Source organism: Plectropomus leopardus, chromosome 22 (assembly GCF_026936395.1).
Source record: "Plectropomus leopardus strain MGB_pleo_1.0 chromosome 22, ASM2693639v1, whole genome shotgun sequence".
Taxonomy (NCBI): Eukaryota; Metazoa; Chordata; class Actinopteri; order Perciformes; family Serranidae; genus Plectropomus; species Plectropomus leopardus.
In genome coordinates this window covers 16,382,047-16,399,124 of record NC_142197.1, presented here as the reverse complement: position 1 = coordinate 16,399,124, position 17,078 = coordinate 16,382,047, and the positions used below count along the sequence as shown (strand labels likewise).

The 17,078-nt window shown below is 40.8% G+C and overlaps 1 protein-coding gene across 8 annotated transcripts in view; it reads right to left on the bottom strand.

The window, feature by feature from the left end:
• Positions 1 to 1,584: 1,584 nt before the first annotated feature.
• sox5 (SRY-box transcription factor 5) overlaps positions 1,585 to 17,078 on the bottom strand; it is a 106,231-nt gene continuing 90,737 nt past the window's right edge. For 5 of the 8 annotated variants that reach the window (XM_042511195.2, XM_042511192.2, XM_042511198.2 and 2 more), the window contains 5 exons: positions 12,557 to 12,732; positions 9,011 to 9,113; positions 8,168 to 8,341; positions 6,947 to 7,163; positions 1,585 to 4,804 (listed from right to left, as the gene is read on the bottom strand). In XM_042511195.2, the coding sequence (XP_042367129.1) occupies positions 4,507 to 4,804; positions 6,947 to 7,163; positions 8,168 to 8,341; positions 9,011 to 9,113; positions 12,557 to 12,732 (968 nt within the window). In that variant the 3' untranslated portion in view covers positions 1,585 to 4,506. The remainder of the gene's footprint in view (positions 4,805 to 6,946; positions 7,164 to 8,167; positions 8,342 to 9,010; positions 9,114 to 12,556; positions 12,733 to 17,078) is intronic. The other 3 variants (XM_042511200.2, XM_042511193.2, XM_042511199.2) reach the window with 1 other exon arrangement.

The following is a 17,078-nucleotide window of genomic DNA, read 5'->3' as shown; positions in this document are numbered from 1 at the left end:
GCTGACAATAAAGGAAAGAAGAAAAATCTGAATTCCCTTTCTTGCTCCTCAACTATTCACGTATAAACCTTTTCTCAGGTTTTTACCTCCAGGCTGGCTCTGAAAAATTCACAACGCCCAGAGAACAACTAGCTATAGTCCTTCACTTACTGTAGGAGTTGAGGATCTGCCCCCATCGTGCCTCTTTATTGCATCAAAAGGGCTTTTTTGTGTGAAGCTATGGTAATTAGCAAACCACGTAAAATCATCTCCTCTGAGTGCATTTAACTGTTTTATGCGTGGAGCATCAGTCGGGGCGGTGGGGGTTGATTGCTGAACATATGGACACAGATGGGGGACAGCATTTTAATGGGCGCACTGAGTGGGGTTTTGTGTTTTTAACCCTTGAAAGTGGAGGCATGAACATCCCCAACATCCTTAAGCGAGCATCAATTAAAGATTTTGCTTTTAAACTGGTGACAGCAGCAGAGGCGGCTGGCACTCTTTAGAGGCGGTCAGAGTACACAATCTTCCCTTTTTTTTTTTTTTTTTTTCTGTTGGTGTGACTCTCACACACATTTCATCACTCACCCTCCCCCCTCAACCCCCCCTCTTCTCCGCCCATGTCCCTTGTTGTGCTTAATTAGGTTATCAGGTTGCTAACGGGCCGTGATTCGGCTCCACGCCTCCCAGCTGGCCCTCTGATTGGAGGGGCAAGAAGGTGGACTTAGCATAATTAACACGTTGTTATAGAGATGACTGAATTGTTCGGCGACATACAGGCAGTGCCACCGCCGCGATGGCTCACATTGTGTCATTGAGTGGAGGACAGAGGGAAATATGTAAGACTTTTTGAGGCAAAAGCAAATGGGAAAAATCAAAATTGGATTTTTTCTCGATTTTGGAGGGAATGCAGAGAGACACGTCGCTCGCAATATTTTGGTCCTGTGCATTTGTCCACCTAAATTAAAACATTAAAGTAGCAGACAAAATTAACTAAATTAAATACATTTACACTATAAAGTGATGCAAAAAGGCACAAATTAATGCATAGAAATTCACCAGAATGCAAGAAACTAAATGTTTGATGCTCAAAATTCACCCCAGCCCCCCCCCTACAAACCCCCTTTCATATGTGCCCCCCAACACCAACATGTTATGTTGAAACGAAACCTTGAAAACTGGATTTATATTTCCAAGGGTGTAAATTTGTTTTCAACAAACCCTAACCCTAATCCCCCATTCTCTGCATTCTCTGAATTTTCGTACACCAATATATGTAGAATATGTTTGTTAAAATAAAACCTGAGCTAGTCTTTTATTGGGGGAGGGGGGGCAAATGCACGTTCTAAATATTGGTGTACCCTGTGCCCCTCCTTGAAAAAAAAAATCCTGTGTGGCTATCATCAGTTTAACAGTTTGTGCATATGTATTTATTTTTTGTCTTTGTTAACATCATATAAACAAGTCTCTCCATCGATAATATTCTTGCATATTAAGGCCATGGCAGTGTATCTTTGTGTGTTTATGTGAATATGTTGGAGCTGTAAAAACCATTGTGTGAATGTATGTGTGGAGGAAAGAAGTGACCAGGACCAGCACAAGTTTTTTTACCGAACACATTGCTGTCTTTATTAGAGCCTTGTCTGGCAGTAATACTGAAAAAAAAGTGAACTTAGAACAGATGGTGGTGGCAGCCCACGGCTTTTTTTTTTTCCTGTTTTTCTTTATTTCTTTGATATTTTTCTTCATTTTTTTGTGTGAGAGTACTGCGACTCCTGCTTTTCTGTGGCATGGATAACATCAATAAAAGAGACAGTAGGGAGAGAAAAAAGAAATATACAACTTATATTACACTGTGTTATGAACAAAATATAAATCTATAACTCTATGTTATATTTACATAATTATCTTTCTTGATTTTTCAAGTTGAGATGGTAAGATACTTTTTTTTTTTACTTGTAATAATTCTCACTTTGTTTTGAGCTCCACTCATGACTTTGATTGTCTTAAATAATATCATCATCATCATCATTTTCATTGTCTTGATATGGGGTCAGACCTTGCCAGCAGGGATGATTAATAATGTCCCACCCACCCACCTGATACCCTAAAAAATGGATTGATCCACTTAGTCCCCTGTCTCCAGCATCGGGTTAAACCATGGTGCGATAGCAGGGGTGACTATACAGCAAAATTAAGACCCAGAGGCTCATTATGTGGCGTGGAGCGAACATCTACAGCGAGAGAATGATTGTGGGGATCACTATGTGACAACACACCTGAAGAGTAGTCATGGCTCCTGTAGCATCGCGTGGAGCTCAAACAAAGCAAAGGGCTCCTGATGAGAAGTGACTTTAAAGATACTATAGATACGCCTGGTCGTCTCACACACACGGAGACAGTGGAACACCTCGGTGGATCCCAGTAAACACTGCTTTCCTATGATTAGAAACAAACAAAATATATGTACAGGATTTTAAATCTAGAACACTAGATTTCATAAAACAGAAAAAGGACAGCATAGGATTCGTTTGGTTGTCATGATAATCTCTTCATTTAAAATGTGTGTGTGTGTGCGTGTGTGTTTGTGCATGTATGTGTGTGTGGATCCAAGCCAGAGATGTTCCACTGTGTGTCTGTGAGGCAGCCAGAACTAGTAAACGGGGACGGGACTCTTTGTTCACAGAAAACAGTTTCCAAAAAGTGATAAAACTTATTAAAAAAAAAAAGGCAAAATAAAAGATAGGAAACTTCACATTATACATTATAATAACCATTACAAATAAAATTATAATAACAATAAAAAAAATTCATGTTCTTCTTTTTCTCAGAGTCTGAGTGCTTTTTAGAAATGGGTTTGGACATTGTGAAAAGGTTATGTCTTCAGCTCGGAGGAGGGCCGGCGTCGAGTCTGTCAGTCCAGCTCGCTGTCCTAACTTACGCCGCCTGCCTGCCCGTCCGGAGGATTAATACAAAACGAACGCATCAAAAAAGAAGGGAACAAAAGAAAACAAAGCAAGGTAAAATGACAACTTTTGTTTAGATCTAAATACCTACCAGCTAAATAGAATAATGTTTCATTGACTGTCATAGTTTCATATGGTCATAAAAACCCGATAAAGAGGAGAAAAATAAATTATACTGTACATAACTTACTAAACTTAGGAAACGCTGACCATCCTTATAATTATTGTTAATAATATTATTAGACTAGAGGCAGTTTGAAGAAAAATAATAAAATACAGTATTCAAATACAAACAGAAACACTGACTGGCTGCTTCAGCTCAGCTCCGCCCACTAGGGACAGCAGGACGATGTTGATTGGAGGGAATAAGAAAACACTGAGGGACAGAACAACAGTTGTGTGTGTGAGTGTGTGTATGTGTGTGTGTGGTACAGTAAATAACAGCAGCAGTGTAAGCCCGTCTTTCTGTATCCTAGCATTTTTCTCACACTGACAATGAGATTTCACACGAGTACACGCATCACACACCGACACACACTCAAGCTACTGATGTTTTGCCCCGGACAAGATCGAGATAGAGGGACGGAGCGAGAAGAAAACTGGTGGATTGTCTCACAACACAGTGCTTTCGTTTCTGCTCCGTGACGCCAGAGAGACTCCTGTTCTCCCCCCTGAAAATCCCTCAAAGTGGGACAGTCCACGCTGTACCGGTCAGTCCTGGCTGGACCGTCCCATTGGATTCCAAATTAGGGGAAGGGGAGCGGGCGGTCACAAAAACACAGAGAAAAATCGAGGGGGGAACCGCTGACAGCACACTGCGAGGTCGAAGAAAAGATATGTTTTTGTTAAAAATAAACATGTCTGATGTCTTTCAGGTGCTTTACAACAAAAGGGGGGAAAAAAGAAATGTCTCTTTTTTCTATTATTATTCAAACTTGTAGCACAAAAACAACAAATCACATTCACAAGCCACTTATTGGCACCGTGTACCTGAGTGAGAATATTATAGAACCAAAGAACAAAAAAAGCTGTTTTTTTTTTTTAAAAGTGTCTCTTGATAATAAACAGGTCCGCCATCTTAAAGTGTCATCTGTTAGCCTTGGACAGGTCCACTGATCCGTCTTTCATTTTAAAACGTCTCCTTTTGTTTCTACAAACGGGTCTAAAAGGTTGTTTTCTGAGTGTGATTTTTATTTCTCCTCACTCGTGGCATTACACTCAAAGTCTTGCAGTAGTACTTGAATATTCCTCAGCAAGCGTCGGAGGCTGGCTTGGTCGTCTCTTCCTCCCAGACTCCAGTTTGTGTAACAGTCAGTGTGAGTGACAGGTCCTGTGCTTCAGTTGATTGATCAGATGCTGGTATCAGGACTCCAGTGGGAGGGGCTTGGCTCTATTAAAAGAGTCCGTGTTAGTCAGGATGGGGAGATGGAGAGTTGTGAGATTGGGACTCAAGGTGATTGGCAAAAAGAGAAAGTTTTCTTCCTGATTGGTGGGTTTTGGGATTGTGTGGGATTAACCAGCTGTGATTGGCTTATAATTAGGGGACTGTGGCACCGTCCTATTGGGTGATGTGGTTCTCATTGTCGCTGGTGTAATCTGCCTCTTCGTCCTCGTAGTCGAAGTCGTCGTACACGTCGCCGTTGCTGTCGTCCAGCCGTAGCTCCTCCTCCTTGATTCGTGGCTCGTCCCCCTTCAGGCCGGCCATGTGGGTGTTCTGGTGGTGGTTTGCGTTGGGCTCCGGGCTGCTGGACATGCTGGAGTGCTCTGAGGGCATCTGGGGTGAGGGCATCCCTGCCATGGACAGGGCACCTGGGTAAACCACGCCTGCAGAGGACAAGGGCAGCTGGCCCTGCTGCCTATAACACACACACAACAAACATTTCAGTACATGAGAGGCAGCATTTGAGCTGTGGTGACAGTTTCAAAATAACATTTTAACAGATAATCTTTCCAAGTGCAAAAAAAATCTGCTGTTTCCTACTGTTTCAGGTCTTGACGCTAAACTAAGCTTACCAGCTGCTGGCTGTGGCCTCATATTTACTTTACAGATGTTAGAGTGATAATGATCTTGTAACTTAACTCTCAACAAAAAGCAAAGAAGCACATTTCCTGAAAAGGTCAAACTATTCTTTTAAAACTAAGGCATATTTATATGCTAATTTGTCTACTGGTTGTGACTCTCTCTCAGGCAGTTTTTTTTTTTCTTTGAATATTGTTTAGCAGTCTGAAGACAGGTAGCATGCTCATGTAATTCACAAGAAAAAAAGCAGAGATAGGAGGAAAGTCTGAAAAAATTAACATTGTTTTGTGCAGCAAAATTCCATATCACTGAATCATCCCATGCTGGGAACCACTGTCTTTGAGTTTAGATCAAGATAGCCTGGTTCAGGAAGTTACTTTACCTGCAAAATGACCATTTGTATATCAATTACTCAGCCTGTGTTACCTTTAATTTTTGAAGAAAACTTTTTTTTCTCACATGCCTCCACAGTGAATGAAGAATCCAAAAAACCTGAAATTCTTTATGAGTTCAAGTAATCAGGGTCCACGTTTAACAACAGCAAAACTATATCAAAACAGCTGTTTATAAACTCTCATGCAACTCATGGAGTACAATCCAAGTTTAATTTATCCAGTTGAAACAAATGATAAATCAAATATGCTCAAGCTGAGCTCATATGCATGCACATGTTCTTGCACACTCATGGGGCACTACTTGTGGGCATAAGTGTTTTATATGGTAACATTTGAGTGAAAATACATGTTTGGAAAGTAATGAGCATACGACTGGATAAATGAGACTTGGATTATACTGCAGGAGTTGTGTAAGAGTTTGAAGAAGGTAGAAGGCGGATATTTGTCCTTGATCCTACAAGGACATTTTTCTACATTTTTGGAGTTGAAGGATGAGTTAATTTAAAAACCGCAGCTCCTATGAAGATTCGATCCGGTTGTTTGGGCATGCTGCTGCTGATGGCATCATTCAAATCCTGCAGTGCATTTTTTGAATTTGCATCAGAGTCTTGTGTCCTTATGGCTCCCAACAAAGTCAGCCCATCCAATGCAACAGCTTGATCCAGGATGTTAGGGGTTAACCATGTCTCTGTGAAGATGTGTGCAGAGCAGTCTCTGATTTCCCCTCGCTGAGTGAGCCTCAATCTCATCTCATCCACTTTCTTCTCCAGTGACCGGACATTAGCCAGAGGAAGGCTTGGTAGAGGAACAGTTCTCGGTCCATGTCGAGTCAGCCTTGCCCTGATATCGGCCCTCCTCCCTCTCTTTGTCCAGCGCTTTCGGTTTCGTTTCTCCCCTCTGGTCTGACTGGCCACTCGGTGGATGCCGTTTGTGGGGATCTTTTTGCAGTCTGCTGCATTCAGTCCAAAACCTCACACAACCTTTCCTGATGTTGATAAGTGCTTCTCTATCGTAGAAAAGTCGTGCTTCAGCAGAAGGGGCCATGTTGTTGAAAAAAATAGATGCTTTCTATTGGATGTTTTCTCATAAATTTGCTATTGCTAAATATGGTCCCCTTTTATTACAATTAATGAAGTACGTTTGGCTTTTTGGATTCTTCATTCACTAGAGGTATGTGAAAAAACAATGTTTTCTTCACAAATGCAGGTAAAATACTCTTAAGAAAAAGTAAACAACAACATCAAATACATCATTCAAAGACTTACTTAGAACTTAAACCTGATGTTTAACGAAAAAAATTAAGTAAAACCAACCAAGAAGAAAAGAGTTTTTTTTAAAAATAGACAAAAAAGAAATTATTTCAAACCATATTCTTGGTGTTGATTCATTGAACATTTACATCAACAACATAAAAACAAATATAAACACATGCTCTAAGAGTGTGGAACATTAAAAAAAAATAATTCTAATTAATTTAAATGAAGTTGAAAAAATAAATACTTTATGTGCTAATCAGATGATAAAAATTAAATACTAAATTCTATTGAAGAAGAAAAACTATTAGCTATTTTCAGAACCCTTACCCCACACTGAAGTACTGTCTCATTTCCTGTCTGCGAGACCTCATGATGGCCTTGTACTCGCCAATGCGCAGCTTCTTGCCGTCCACCAGGCAGGTGCGTTTGGGCCGTGGCTTGTACTTGTAGTCTGGGTATTTTTCCAGATGCTGCTTGCTGAGACGAGCCTGCTCCTCGTAGTAGGGCTGCTTCTCCAGGTTGGTCATGGCTTTCCAGCGTGAGCCTGGACAACGACGAATTAATAATGATGATAATGATCAGTTACGTACTGCATCGCTTTGGAAAACTGAAGAAGTACACATAAAAATAAATCATTAAATTAGGGCGTTATTTAGAAGGAAAATGATAAGAATCCGCTTGAAAAAATGATTTAAATTGAGCGTGTAGGTTGGCTTTAAGATCAATGACATCACCCATGCAGCACGCGTGAGCCTACATCACATGTGCATCCCGACACATTTACACACTCAAGTGTAGAAAAACACACAGATAACAGTCAAAGTTTAACCTGCAACAAAAAAGAAAAAAAAGGAAAAATAGGATCATGAGTAGTGCAGTGAGAACCACAGGTACTTATCTAAACTAATGATGACTTCCTTTAACCTGCTGTCATCTCTCTTAGCTCAGTTTCTGCTCGTAGATTTGTAGAACCAGTCTCCTGCGTGTGTGTGTGTGCGTGTGTGTGGGTGTAATCTTGGGCATGTCTTCCCCTGTGTGTTTCATATCTGGTCTGAATTTGCACTTGACTACTGTATGTTTAATGGGTAAAAGCTGTCAGCACTTGGCTGTTCTCGCTCTCTGTCTTTCTCTCTCTGTTCTGCGATCTGTTAGCAATCGAGAGAGGGGGGCTTATTAAAACCAGATTTCCCTGTGTTATAAAACGCTTAGGAGCTCTTTAAAATGTCAGGGCCGATCCCGGCGGTCCGGGGGAAATGTCAGGCGGCCTCGCGCTGCTTGTTTAATGCATAATGAATTATATCATCATTTGTCGGAGCCGTGCTCTCCCCAGCCGTTCATTAACAGCCGCTTACACAATGCCACCGCTTGTAATGAAATCACTGCGCGTGTTTGAGAAAGTGGGAAATAGAATCCGTCGTACATGCATCTTCCTTTCACATGGGTTGTAGTGGGTTAGGTGAAGGTGCAGAGCCTCCTGTCAGTCAGAGCATCGTGTGTGTGTGTGTGTGTGTGTGTGTGTGTGTGTGTATGTACGTGTGTGTGCTTTACCGAGAATCTTGCTGATGTTGGAGTTGTGCATGTCAGGGAAGGCCTGGAGGATCTTTCTCCTCTCGTCCTTGGCCCAAACCATGAAGGCGTTCATCGGCCGCTTGATGTGCGGCTCGGCGCTGCCACGACCTCGAGCCTCCCGAAATATTCTGGAGTCTGACACGCTGGGGGAGCCTGAGGAGGAGGAGGGCATGAAGATCAACGTGAGGAGCAGCAGATGAAAATCAAACGCAGAAAAAAAAAATACAGGCATGAAGTAGATGTTTCACAGAAAATTCCAACTACAACAAACATAAGCAAATTTCCTCAAGTTTGGAATTTAAAAAAAATAAAAATTCAGATTGAAACGAAAAGATTACATGTTCCTTGATAGGCTGAGAATTATTTTTTTACTTCTTAAGCTAAGTAAAGCATAGAAAAACTAAGTATACATTAAATAATTCAGGATATGAAAAAGCTGAAGAGGTTGTAATCTTTATTCGTTCGTGAAAAGTTGAAGGTTTGGCAAAATGTTTTTCATATGACAATGTAAACACAGAAATATACAGTATATAATTACATAATCTCAAAAAAGTTTCCCACACTGAACTTTTGAAATGTGTCAAAATTAAACTCCGAAAAGTAAAAAGATTCACATTTTCCAACCCCTTTTCAATTTAAAAAATCCCACACTTTTTGTCAACTAAATGACTGCAGACGTGTATGTGTCCAAAGGTTTTATTTTAACATTAGGGGCAGAATTTATGAAATGAGGGGTTTGAGGTCTTCTCCCATGAAATTTGAGCATCTAACGCTTAACTCTGAAATCCATCCCCATGTGAGTGTTCTTGTGTGTGTCCCTACCATCAGAGTCTCCGCTCATGGTGAAGTCCAGCATGGCGTGGCTGAACTTGTCCTCCGCCTGCTGCTTCAACTGTTGACTCAGACTCTCCAAGGCAGCCTTGTCCTAAACAACATAAACAGGTCACAGATGCAGTCGGTCAGTCAGAGTGAGTCAGTAAGTGTGAATATATGAATGAGTGAAACCACAGACCCGTAGTGATGCTGAAATGTGTCTAATTTCCTTTTTTTAATTGCTGATTTTAAATAGATTTTATTGGCTTCCTTCAAGTTTTTATCTCTGATATTACTTATTTTATAGTTATATAATTGCGTCATGTCACAAATCTACATTTTAATCAACTATAGAAATCAAATTAGATGTTTGTTGGCTTCAACCCAATTTGTCCTCAAGAACATCATTTTGAAAGTTTGAAATCAAGGAAGGAATCTCAGTCATTTTCCCCTCTGACCTGAAATAAATCACTTCATAAAAGTTATTTTTATCAGTGGATCCAGACAAAGAAACATGATGAACAACAGCAGCGATTTCACAGATAGAAAGTTTGTGTTTTGGTCTGTTTCTATGTAAATTTGTGGAAATGTTAATGTTAATAGCAAATTGTTAGTGCTGCACGCCTCCATGCTTGAACACACATCTGTGTGTATGTTTGCATGTGCAAGAATGTTGATTACATTTAGTCCTATTTGGATGTTTACTGTGTTTTGTGTATATTGTATATTATATGTGTGTAAATATGCGTATGTGTGTTTGTGTGTGTGTGTAGCGACTCCTGGCAGCCACCTGCGAGAGTGGAGTGCAGCGGCTTGCCTCTCTCTCGCAGAGGCCCCCGAGGGTCGACGCATTAGAGAGAGAGAGAACTGGAGAGTGCAGCGCGGACGAGAGCGAGGCCACGCCGCACGGCCCCCTGGGTATTTATTACAACCAATAAAAGGCTGATTTACTGAGCATTTACATGCTTAATGCAAGCAGCCGGCACACTCTGTGCTGGAACCTTGCTGTCGACGAACACACACACACTCGCAAGTACACACACACCGCAGTGCACCAGCGCCAGCATTTTACAGTTTAATTATACGATTAGGAGCGCTACCCAAAACACTGTCGTCTTCTAAAACAACCTTCCAAAAAGTGTCCCTCTCCATTTACATGTGACCCTGGCGAGCTGGCTGGCTGGATGGGAGGAGGGCAGAATGATAATGAAATGCATTTTCTCTGTTTTTAGTCCAGCAGAGTTTAATTGTTAGAGATAATTTCCCCCCCAGATTGGAATAAATATGGCTAAAAAGACCGAGAGGGGAGAGGGAGAATGCACGGCAGAGGCTGCGGAAATGTGCTTTATTTGTTTATTTGCAAGCCATTTAAAAAGTATTTTATTTTGAGTTGATTATCTTTTAATAAATGAACAATAATCTGCCAGTGGGGTTGAACTGATTTAGTCATTTTGTATGTAAATCTGAAATATTTTAAGAATTTTCCTCATTTCACACAAATGATCAGCCTCATTCAAGCCTCGATGAAGGGAAAAAAATGTGTCTCACACTTTTAGATTTTAATATGCTGTTACAAAAGGGTTTTTTGCTGTGTGTGAATGTGTGTGTGAGACAGAGATGAGCTGGGAGACGGAGTGGATGACAGCCTAGTCTGACATTAAGCCTCAGTTCAGTACATGAGAAAAGTGGATTGAATGGCTGACATTGGAGCCAAGACACAAAGTAGCGACAAAACTAATCCTCTGAGTGTGTCAGAGATGACACTGTTGTATGCCGAGAGCTCGCCGGCTTCACACTCATGCAGCACAAAGCCAAAGGGCCGAGGAAGGAGTCGGCGTGGAGCGCGTGGCTATGGAAGCTGAGAAACAATGACGATTTTCCCAAAAAGTGTTCTGAAATTACAGGATTTTACATTAAAAAAAAGACTTGTCATATCAGATTTTTAAAAAGTATAAAACGCTTCATGCTAGAAATTCTTAACACGTACTCTTATTATTAGCTTTAATAAGAATTTCTGTATTAAGGATGATAAAAATCAAAATTGCTACCATTATAACAGAGAAGTAATTGAGGTAAAATGTGATTTTTCACCTCATTTCACTAAATTATTTTATGACAACATACAGCAACTTAACAAGAAATGACAAAAATGATATACTAAATTTATGCCTAGTATTTTATTATCCCCTGCAGTGGAGTAAAACAGCTAAATATCTCCATCTAATGCACTGAATGTGTGGAACAAGCTGTAAAATATGCTCCTGAAAAACAGCTAAATTTCCTGATGTTCCCTCTCTCTCCCAAGTCCTTTCCCTGGTGTGAATCTAATTGGCTATTAGACTGAATCCTTTCTACTGTATCTACATTATAATACAATCTACTCTCTGTCTAAATGTGTACAAAATAAAAAAATAAAAAAAACCTGGGTTAATACATAAATCAGTGTGGGCTTGACTGTTTGAAACACATTAGATGAGAGAGTGAAAAAAAAAGGAAGAAAGAGAAAGAGACAGATAGAGCTGTTGAATGTCAGCGGTGCAGATGCTTCAAGCACACTGTTGCTTTGTAAGTGTGTGTGTGTGTGCATGTGCGTGCACCAGCTGACTCCCAATGTGTTTAACAAATAACCGCAATTTAGCCACGCTGCCGAGGAGCCGGCGCCGTCACTTCACATTACCGTCTCCCCAACGCTCCGCTCTGCCACACACGTACGCACACAAACACACACACACACACACGCAAGTAGCCCTGCAGTGCGCCTCACAGACACACTCATTACCTCCAAGACGCCTCTGGTTTTACCTTATCTGGCCCTGTTTAGCTTCAACACATTTCAGCGAGCGCATTGTACACCGATTTACCTCCTACATGGTGCAGTAGGGATGGCATATGGCAAGACAAATTATTACATACTGACAATGAGACGGTACAGCTTGAGATGACTTTTTTTTTTTTAAACGTTTTTGGGAGAATTTATGAATTTAGACCTTTGAATCGGTTGTATTTTTTTTCTTGAGATATTCCAAACATTTCCTTTATTTGACGCTATTGGTGAGTGGGAGTCATTTACCATAAAAAAATCATAAAACACAAGAAAGAAATGAATTTATAAAGACTGTATTTCAGCATTTATTTTCACCCTAAAGGGCAAAATAATAATTTAAGACTTAAACAAATGGTCTTTAAGATACTAATGTGGACCTTTACATTTAATGTGTAATACATCAAAAAAAATATATGTCATAAAGTGACAGTTGATTTTTTGAACTTCTGTTGTTATGAACTGAGATTGAACTCATAAAACCATAAAATCTCATAAAAAGAAAATATCACTGCTGCTTGTGGCAAATAAGTGTTGCTTTATGCTCTAGCTTTTAATGTGAAGAAATGCTATTTGCTGTTAACCTCAAGAAAGTGAAAAATATCAGAAATCCTTGAATTTTTTTTGCCTCTAATGCTTCGGGGGCAGTTGTCACACTGTGCTGCCTGTTGCTAAGGTTACAGCACAATATGGCACCACACGCCGTTCAACAGACGTGATTTAAAGTGGTTTACCTTGTCCGAGCGACCATTGTTGAGGCTGAGGTTGCTGACGGCGGCGACCTTGGCGTCCAGGACCTGCTGCTCTCTCTTCAGCTGCTCCTTCATCTGCCGGGCCTCAGCAAAGGCCTTGGTCACCGCCTCATGGTCGTTCAGGTAGGCGGTTGAAGAAAGCGACGACAACAAGTCTGCTGAGACACAGATGGGGATGCAGAGAGGGGACGGAAGATTAATTCATTTATCTACTGTGTTTGTACCTTAAGTGTATTTAAAAATAATGAGAGCATGTGTGTGTTTGTTTTTGAAGATGGCAGGAGGTTTTCATCCAGAATAAATCTTCCCCTGAACCATGAGGTAAAGACATTAACATACACTTGATGAGGGGCATTTGCCAGGGCATTTGTGTGTGTGTGTGTGTGTGTGTGTGTGTGTGTGTGTGTGTGTGTGTGTGTGTGTGTCTGTCGCTCTCTTTCTTTTTCTGTATCTCCCTCGCTCTCTCACACACACTCACACACTGACCACTTGACTGTCGAGCTGGGCGTGTGAGTCAGAGTGTGCCCCTAGCTAGCCTTGCTACAAGCTTCCCACCGCCTCCACCACCTGCCCTCAGCCGTACACACACACACACACACACACACACACACACACACACACACACACACACACACACACACACACACACACACACACACACACAAACAGACAAAAAAAAAACCACACAAACATGAGCACTCAGAACTTCTATCCCTGGATATCACCTTTAAATCCCATTAAAACACCCACCTTTCAGCTCTCTCTCTTGCTTGCTCTCTCTCACACACACACGCACACACACACCTCTTTTAATCTGAACCCTCACTTTGAAGAGAGGTGGCCACATGACTCTTTATTACAACTAAAAAGTCCTGCTAATTTCCCCAGCAGAGAACATCTGCCCTGCCACCTAACAAAGATCAGATCTCCCCGCTCCTCCTCGCCGCCTATTATTTGTATTATTTCCGCAGCTTAGTCGCCGATGAGGCATCTGCCCTGACTGCGTGTTTGCGAGGCTGTGTGCGCCGCTATCGCCTCTCTCTATCAGCTGGGTTAGCTCTTAACAAAGAGCCGCGGCTGGCTTATGGGGCCTTTATCAGCGTTAATCCGCACCGCTAATGCCATCTCAGGCCAGATTACCAGCTTCAGATTGGTAATGACAGAGCTGTGAACTCTTTCAGAAGTCATAACCGGAAAATCTGGATGCGAGCGGGGGCCAAAAAAGAGGGTGGATGTTGAGAGAGAGGAAGAGGGGGGAGAGGACAGGAGAGAGGGCAGTGGAGTCGGGTGGCAGTCAATTTTAATCTGGAGTCAAAAGAGAGGGAGGGAGTGCGGGGGGGGGGGGAGATATTCTTGCGCTCATGAGTGTGTGTGAGACTCGCTTAAACTGACAGCAATGCAAACCATCCAGACGAGTGAATGTGACCCAGATAGAAGAGGAGGGGGGGGCTCTCTCTTTCTATTTGTCGCTCACTCTACACTCACAAGTTTTGTCTCTCTCTGAGCGCCAAATCTCTACAGACAGGCGCAATACCTTTTTGACCACAAAAACACTCGGCCAGGGAGGTCAGGGGGAACTGCAGTGTTTCATGACAGACAAATGTGTAATCGTGGTAGAAGTTACAAGCGCTGACAGCCCTTCAGTTTTGTTTGAGATGTGTAGATAGATGAATGGACGGATGGATGGATGAAGTAAGGGAGAAATAGAAACACGCCTTTGGGTTGGTTGGTGTAAAAAAAAAAAAGAGAGGTGAACTGCGGGGGGAGTAGCAGGGACAGGCAAACTGGAATTCAATCGGACGCATACAGGGATGTAGAGGAAGGTGAAGCTACTGAGCCGATTCGTCTTTTTACCTGCAGATATGACCCAGATATTCTAAAACCCTTAGTGAGCATAAACACTGCTATAGCATAACGCCAATTAGATCTGCTTTGCACTCATTTACATGCTTTTAATTATTATTAAGGTCACTAAAATGTATCACCTCTTTTCCCAGGTATATATATCTTTTTGTCTTTTAATGTAAAAATGTCCTTGTTAACTAGCTGTCCAATTTGTTGGTTGAGGTAGAAGTTATTTTAAATACTTTACATACTTTCCGGTAGTTTCATCTCTGTAAATAAGGCCCGGGCTAATATTTGTATTTAAATTATGATTTTGGCTGCCAACAATTATGAAACTAGATATTCAAGTTAAAACAATTACTGTGCCTCATTCCATTTCAAACAAACAAATAAAACAAATAAAAAGTACTCTCAGTCAGGTTGCTACATGTTAAGTTCCCCTTGAGCCAAAATTACAGAAAGGGAGCCTTTAGTCAATAAGTAATTGAATTAAATAATAGTGATCTTAATAGTGACCAAAATAATTGTGAGCCTGAAAATGTAATTGAGCAGAAGTTTAAACAAGAGTAAAATGGAAGTACTCACTTAAAGAACCTTAAAATTGTACTAAAGTACAGTACTATAGTGATATTCTACCACTGCCATGAGTATAAAACCTGTCACTTCAAAGTGAGACTTTTTAGTTGAGTTTTTACCTATTTCTCTAACATAAAACATACCTCATACCGTCAATGATTTAGGGAAAAAAACCTGCCAATTTCCACTGCATCCACACTTTCAGGTGGTTTTGTCAATAAAAATGCATCCTTTTTTTATAAAGTAACGATACATTTTGTATGTAAAATCTCTTTGTGAAGTAACAAGTGACTAAAGCTGTCAGATAAATGTGGTGAAATAAATATTTTCCTCTTAAATGTAGTTGGCTGGAAGTTTAAACAAGAGTAAAGTGGATATACTCATGTAAAGTACATAAAAACTGTACTGAAGTACAGCACTAGAGTAAATGGGCTTTCTAGTAGTTACATTCGACCACTGCCAGGAATATAAAACCTATAATTTTGAAGTGCAGGTTTTTACCTTTTTCTTTACTACATCCACACTTTCGAGGTGGTAAGTAAATATTTTCCTTTGAAATGTTGATGAGCCTCAGTATAAACCGCAAAGAAAAATGGAAATACTCACATAAATTATCTTACATTTGTAGTAAAGTACAGCAGTAAAAGGGCTGTAATTTCAAAGTTTTTACCTTTTTCTTTATTGTAAAACACAAGGAATGTAGTAATTACCACTACATCTACTGCGTGTGTGTTCCTGTCAGGATTTAAATAACCTCAACACAAATTCATACTCTGTACCACCCGCCCACACATCCCCACAAACACAGACACACACACACACACACACTCACTCCCACATCAAAACGACAGCCTCTAGACTCGTTTCCAATTTGTCTGCCCCTTCTATCCCCTCTGAACCTGTAACGGGAATCCTAATACGACTATGAACTGCAATAACGAACGTGCCGGTGACCGGGCTACACTGTGTGGCAACAGATGGAACCACAACATAACTGGGATACAAAACATGCTGGTCTCCACGCACAAATAATTCAGCGAGGATCACACACAAACTTTAAACACTGTAATCCATTTTTCTGAACAAAAAACATCTGGGACCGCAAATCCACTAATCTGATATTAAATCCCCGATTTGTTGAAAAACAGTGAGATTAGCCAAGAAGTCAGAAAAAAAGGACTAACTGCTATTGCATAGGAGGAGGAGGTAGGATTGTGTTTGTGTGTGTGTGTGTGTGTGTGTGTGTGTGTGTGTGTGTGAAGCCTTTGTGTGCATTCGAGTGTGTGTTTGAGTGTGTGTGCTGTCATTGTGTTATTAATGCTGGGTGTTTGCGCTGTCCTGGCTCATGTAAGAGGCTTGTCTAATCTCATTGGTGATACCTCCTGTCTGTCATGCGCTCCTCTCTTTATTATTCCCCCGCTTCATCGCTAGGAAAAAAAGTGCTAATCCCCATCTCTCTCTCTCTCTCTCTCTCTCTCCATCCCTCCTTCCCCTCGCTCCTATGTCTCTCTGTCTCTTTCAGTCACTAATAAACACATAACAATGAAGCAGCCCCGAGGCAAATAGCGGCACGGAAGAAAAACACAAACACACTAATTATAGCCTGTTACATATGTGTAATATTTGAACTATCAGTGTTGCGTGAAAAATGGATTAAGAGTACAAAATAGTGATTCATTTATGTCATATTTCATGTATGTGTGCATATGGCTGGGTATGATTATGGTACTGGCTCTAGCAACAATGGCAGCACTACAAGGGAAAAGCTATTCTTGCATACTGTTTCCCTTAAAGATGCACATTGTCATAATTGGAACAATTTGTTTATCATAAAAGTGTACAACATGTTGTGAATAAGTGTGTGTGCATTTAAAGTAAAACTAGGGGTTATTACAACTTTAATCGTGTAGTTTTGCCCACTATTTATATTGGTAATTATAATAATTCTGTATTCACCAAATTAATTGCTGAGTTTAGGGAACACTGCATCATCACCTCCAAATAAAATGGAAACGGTTGCCAGGGGCAATAAAATGAATGTTTTTTTTACATCAAACTAATAAATATGTAATGGTACAAGAGC